Source organism: Physcomitrium patens, chromosome 6, assembly GCF_059467195.1.
Source record: "Physcomitrium patens ecotype Gransden chromosome 6, ASM5946719v1, whole genome shotgun sequence".
In the NCBI taxonomy this organism is placed as follows: domain Eukaryota; kingdom Viridiplantae; phylum Streptophyta; class Bryopsida; order Funariales; family Funariaceae; genus Physcomitrium; species Physcomitrium patens.
The window spans coordinates 14058749-14064692 of record NC_143415.1 but is presented as its reverse complement, the minus strand read 5'-3'; the positions used below and the strand labels follow the sequence as shown (position 1 = coordinate 14064692).

Here is a 5944-nt window from a genome sequence, read left to right as displayed (position 1 = left end):
TCCCATGTGTGTATTCACTTTGAATTCAATATCAAAGTGTTCATGTTCAAAGGCAATCCTCCCCCTTCAAAAGCAGAGTATCGGAAGAAACCAAATTAAACATAAACTCTTACATAAATCACAAAATCACCTTTCCATTCCATTATATTTCGTTTTAGTACTCACCTCCATTGGCACGTGGAAAACTCCCTTACCCACAAGACAAACACCAAGAATAACAACGAATTAGGGTTTGGAGCTCCTCACACTCACGCAAGAGACGGACTCAACGTGATCACCGTTGCGCTTGTTTCCTCGTTGCTTTGAGAGCTTGGTGTTGCTTCGAGAGCTCGGTGTTTGTTTCTTCGAGAGCTCGGTGTTTCTTCGAGAGCTCGGTGTTGCTTTGATCCTAGGGTTTCCGTGTGCATGCTGTTCTGTGGATGAGGGGTTAGGGCGCGGGGGTTAGTATTAGCGGCCTTTGAAGCCATGTCGGTCCAGGCGGGAGTGAGCGATGTGGCGATCTCGGTGCGGGAGAAGCTGAGGGGGAAGATTGGACAGACGAAGGTGAAGCGGTACTGGCCTGGTAAGGCTCCAGAATGGGCCGAAGACGTGGAGGAGGAGGCCGATGTGAGGCCGTCAAGGGTTTCTGCGGCAAACAGAGAAGCGCAGTTGGAGAAAGCGTTTTTGCTGCGAGATGAGTTGGATTTTCCTCGGCAGGATGACCCTAGGTTGCGGCGTTTGGCGGAGAGCCGGCGGGACAAGGATGAAGCCGTTGCGCGACACAGACAGATTCGGCAAGCGGAGATTGTGTCGACCCGGGAGGAGGAGAAGGTGGCTCAGGAGCTGGCGGAGGCAGAAGAGGACGAGGATGATGAGGCGATTGAGGAGCGGCGGCAGCGGATTAAGGCGAAGTTGTTGCAGCGGCAACGAGAGGAGGAGGCAGCGTTGGAGGCGGAGTTGGAGGAGGAGGATGAAGAGGACGAGGAGTCTGAATATGAAACGGATTCTGAAGAGGAGTTCGGAGGTATTGCTATGATCAAACCTGTGTTTGTGCCGAAATCAGAGCGGGACACGATTGCTGAGCGGGAGAAATTGGAAGCGGAGGAGGAAGCCATGAAGGATTCGTTGAAGAAGAAGCTGGAGGAGAGGAAAATAGAAACGAAGCAGCTTGTGGTTGAAGCAATTAAGAATGAGGAGGAAATTGAGAAGAACCGAGAAGCCGAGGGTGATGGTGGAGAAGTCGATACTGATGATGAGACTAATGAGGCAGAGGAATATGAGGCTTGGAAAGCTCGAGAAATTTCTCGCATCAAGAGGGACAGGGACGCCCGCGATAAATTGCTGAAGGAGAGAGAGGAGGTTGAGAAGCTAAGGAACATGACTGAAGAGGAGAGAAGGGAATGGGAGAGGAAGAACCCTAAGCCATTGCCACTTAACAAGAAGAAGTGGAAGTTTATGCAGAAGTACTATCACAAGGGTGCCTTCTACCAAACAGAAGCTGACGACAGGGATGGAGCTGGTGGAGAAGAGATATTTAGGAGAGACTTCTCTGCGCCCACAGGGGAGGACAAAATGGACAAGACTATACTACCGAAGGTTATGCAAGTCAAGCATTTTGGTCGCAGTGGGCGGACGAAGTGGACTCATTTGGTCGCTGAGGATACAACTGACTGGAATAACCCGTATGTCCTCAAACTCTATCCCCCCATCATTATTGCCCTTGTAATGATGACCTTTTAGCCTTAGAAATTGCGTTGTGGTTGCAGGATGGCAAAGTTGTTTCCAGTTAGTGAATACCTTCATTGCGTTTTCATTGATTTGAAGCTAAGAGTGATCAGTTTTTTCAAGCCCGATGGCAGCAATCACTTGGTCATTCGAAATCGTCTTGCTCATTTTGCACTGAATTTTCAGATGGTAGTCTGAATGGTTTTCAGTGAACGTGTCGCTATTTTTCACATGCTTCTTGCTGCTGGATCTCATGGTGGGGAAATATTTATCACGTTTCTAATTGGAGCGTTCACTTTGGTTGGGAATGCGTAGTGTAATCTGGTGTAGCTGGCTTAGGGCTGGTGGCTGCTGTTGGAATCAGAATGGTAGTAATAATCTCTGCTTAGTATATTTTTTCGAAGAATATTTCCGCATTTTCCGCACCTGAGTACTTATTTGACTTATAAAACTATCTCTGGTCGCAGATGGACATACAATGATCCTCTACGAGCAAAGTATAATCAGAAAATGGCGGGCATGAACAGACCGATTGCGAAACCCGCTGGCAACAAAAAGCTGAAGGACTGGGAAAATTCTTAGTCATGTATATAGAAACTGCAGTTCGCCATTTCTTTAGTTTTTTTACATGATGAACTTAAATCAACTTGTATTATTTTATTTTTTTAAAAAAATCAGAAGAATAGAATCCATTGGTGTTGATGCTGTGCCTGGTATCGACTTTGTTTTTTGTGAGTAGGTTAGCTTGTTGATAGGCGTACTGGGATTGTATTGAAAAGTTTGATGAGAAACACAAGCAGAGAACGTGCTCCGGTCGAAGATCTGTTTTGGGGACATCCAATGAAGATTGTGTCACAGTTGTAGTCTTATTTTCGATCCTCACAGTTGGTAGGGCAGCTCGGATTTTGCGAGACTGGAGTCTTAAATCCAGGCTCATTTGATCCAGCGTGACCTTCAACAGCGCGCTGCTTGCTTCTTAGGGGACCTTTCGAAGAACCCTTGAACTTACTTGCTTTCTCTGAATTGAAAACAAATCAAGTCAGGTCAGGGCAGCATTGACACTAGCTCACGATACCCCTTGATTTTTCCATCGTTCACGCTGGAGGCCACTTTGGTGTCTTCCGTCGGTCTGGAAGTTTCTGACAAGGTAGGAGTTGGAGGCAAGGCAGCTGATACCTTCACAGCATTCTCAGGGGTTGGAAAAGGTTCAGAGTTTGCTTCACCTTGGGTTGTGGATCATAGGTTCATCCAATTCGGTATATCCCAACATGCTGCAAAGGCCAAATCAACGAATGTGAGCAACTTTGTAACACAACATCAAGACAAGTGTATAGCCACAGTTAAAAAAACGTGGAGTATATATACCCCTTTGCCAAGGTTCCATAGAACGTCATACTCTGCTGAAGCTTCATGGACAGCTGCCTGCTGTTGCGCTATCACCCTCGACCACAAAGCTCCCTGTAATGAAAACAAATTCAACGCTCAACATAAATTGACGAACCGTATCATCCTGTATGTTTCAGTCCATTCAACCCACTTCCTAAACCCGCAATCCTAGCCGCCATAATAAGCATCAATACTATGGAAATATCATTTCTGCAGCAAGGCTTAGCATCGCTGAACTTACCGCAGTTCTCAGCATCTCTTAACTTGGTTTAGGAACTGGCGAAGTGGGCCAACCACAAACGAGCAGTTCTTTTCTCACCGCTCCACACGTATTGTGGTCCACGGGGGGGGGGGGGGGGGGGGGGGGGGGGGTGGGATACGACGAGGAGGCAGGTGGGTGGAGCATTGCAAATACACAACTTGTACACTCCGCAGTGAGGATTGGGGATAATGGCAAGTGGAGGGGTCAGAGCTGAAGACAAACAAGAAGAACAATAAGAAGAAGAATCGCTGTTTGATTGAATCCCACAAAGTCAATTGAGCTGACAATGAAGGGCGAGCTTCGAGGGAAGCACAAGACCGCCCAGGGCAAGGTCTCCTGAATGATGAGCCCAATCCACCAACCGGAGTCGAATCCCCAACGGCGAGACCACGGTGCTGCACACACACACACAGACACACACACAGACTCATTCAACACCCAGGTACCGCCAGCCACTATCGGGCACGCAAGCCCGCTGAGGGGGGGGGGGGGCATGAATCTGTCACCGCCCACGGATAAAGGTAGGTGGGCTTTGTTTGGGCTTTTCCCTGCTTTTCTTCCGACTATACTGGTCCCCGGTCTCCATAGCTGCTGTGGGTGGAGGCTCATGTTCACACTGCCCTATTGCGCATGGTACCAGGTTTTTCTCTCCCCCCCCCCCCTTGCTCTTGTGCCTTGTGAGGTAAAGATCTTGTGGGGGACACCAAATGGAAAGGATATACAAGTCTTCTTGTTGGTTACAGTCTCGCTGTTGCTTTTTCTTATCTTTTCTGAAATATTGACTTCTATTTGTTGAAGTTTTCTTCTAAGTGGAAAAAGTATTTGCTGTAGTTCGTATAAACTTCACTGAAACCCTACTTTTTGTGCTCAACAACACTTCCCACTAATATATGGATATTTATAAATACATGCATTTGTGTGTGTGTGTGTGTGTATATATATATATATATATATATAAAGAGAGAGAGGGAGAGAGAGAGAGAGAAATGGCATCAAGTTAACACTACCAGTCATTGGATGGGTTTGATTTTCAAAGTTTTCATAATATTGTACTATTGATTAATAGAGCTATTAAAAGCTTTAAGCGATTTCAAATGAACAAGTAAAAAGAGAAAAATAACTGACAAAAAGTTAAATTGTCTTTGTAAAGTATTAAGCAACGTGAATCTGAAATTATGGTGTTGAAGCGAGATTCTGATTAATTGAAGCAATGACAAACAGACTATTTAGAAATGTTCTGTTTTAAAGATTAATAAGAGGATTACAATAACTGTATTAATAATTTTTTTTGAAACTTTAAGAAACTAAAGTAAAAAACTCAGTCATAACTTTGAAGTGTTGGATTTTAAAGTTGTTTGAAAAAATTATTATCCTTGTGCAATAATTATTCCATGTTATATGTATATATGTATATATTTTTTGTTTTTTTATTTTTATAATCCTCCTGAAAAAAATTACTTAGAATGTTTTTATGTTGCATAATATTAAGATATAATCAAATTATTTGTGTATATATTTTTATTATTGTATAGAAATTTGATATATGTATATAATTTTTACATAAATTTTTATATAATTACATAATTTTGAAATATTTTTCAAAGAATCTTAATTTTTATAAATCTTGTATAGAAATTTTTTAAAGTTTGTAAAAATTATATATATATATATATATATATATATATATATATTATTTCTTTATTAAATTGAATTCTCTTTTTAAAAGAATCCTTACAAGAGAAATTGATGAAATTTTATATAACATAATCTTGTTTGCTTTAAAATTAACAACTAAATCTAAGGTATAAAATAGGAGTTTGGAATGAATAGAAATCAATAGAAAAAGATCTTAATATCAAACTCTACACAACTATTATTGAATTTTCAATTCCCTACTTTAAACAAATACGATACTAGACTTAATAGATTCTATGATGCTTATAAAAATAATTATTTATTATTCAAATTTTAAGGGCTATGAGCAAGCACAAGATAGAATTTGGTGATAGTTGCAACCAACAACACACACTAATCTATAAAAAACCTATTTATTACCAAGATTTGGAATTACATAGCCTTTGGCCTAATACTATTCTAAATCAAGGTTGTATTGCCTGATATCACTACATAATGTTCTATTTATTCATAACTATGACTATAGTACTATTCCAAATCTTTAATACTTGGCATCCTTGGCCCGTATTCAAGAGGCGCCTTTCCATCTTGTAGTAGCATTGATAGTGTTGCTCTTATCTTCTCACTTGTTGCCTTAATCTTATGCCATTTAATTACTCTAGTGGACATCAGATTGCTTTGATGGGTGATAGATTGCTCATGTGGGTAACGCTATTAAATTTTATTAAGTTTAAAAGGCTAGTAGAGCAAAAAATAATAATAATAAATAAATTTAGATTTTGTTAAAAAAAACATCTAATTAAATATTGTTTCATCAAAAAACAAAAATGAGACTTTATATTGATGTCAATTTTTGCAAATTGAACTCAAGCATTAATCTTAGGTCTATATGAAATCTTTAATTAAAGATTAGAAAGGTGTGTATTATACTATTAATCTAGATTGGTATGTCTATGT

The 5944-nt window shown here is 40.9% G+C and overlaps 1 protein-coding gene across 1 annotated transcript; it reads left to right on the top strand.

The window, feature by feature from the left end:
• The first annotated feature begins 261 nt into the window (after nucleotides 1–261).
• LOC112283087 (uncharacterized) lies at nucleotides 262–2404 on the top strand. Its single transcript, XM_024521384.3, has 2 exons — nucleotides 262–1661; nucleotides 2172–2404. The coding sequence occupies exons 1-2, from the start codon at nucleotides 466–468 to the stop codon at nucleotides 2284–2286; spliced, it is 1311 nt and encodes a 436-aa protein (XP_024377152.1). The 5' UTR covers nucleotides 262–465; the 3' UTR covers nucleotides 2287–2404.
• The last annotated feature ends 3540 nt before the right edge of the window (nucleotides 2405–5944 follow it).

Coding starts and splice junctions, on each gene's coding strand:
- LOC112283087 (XM_024521384.3), top strand. CDS start 466: ATGTCGGTCCAGGCGGGAGTGAGCGATGTGGCGATCTCGGTGCGGGAG. Junction 1,662..2,171: donor ACAACTGACTGGAATAACCC/GTATGTCCTCAA, acceptor CTCTGGTCGCAG/ATGGACATACAATGATCCTC.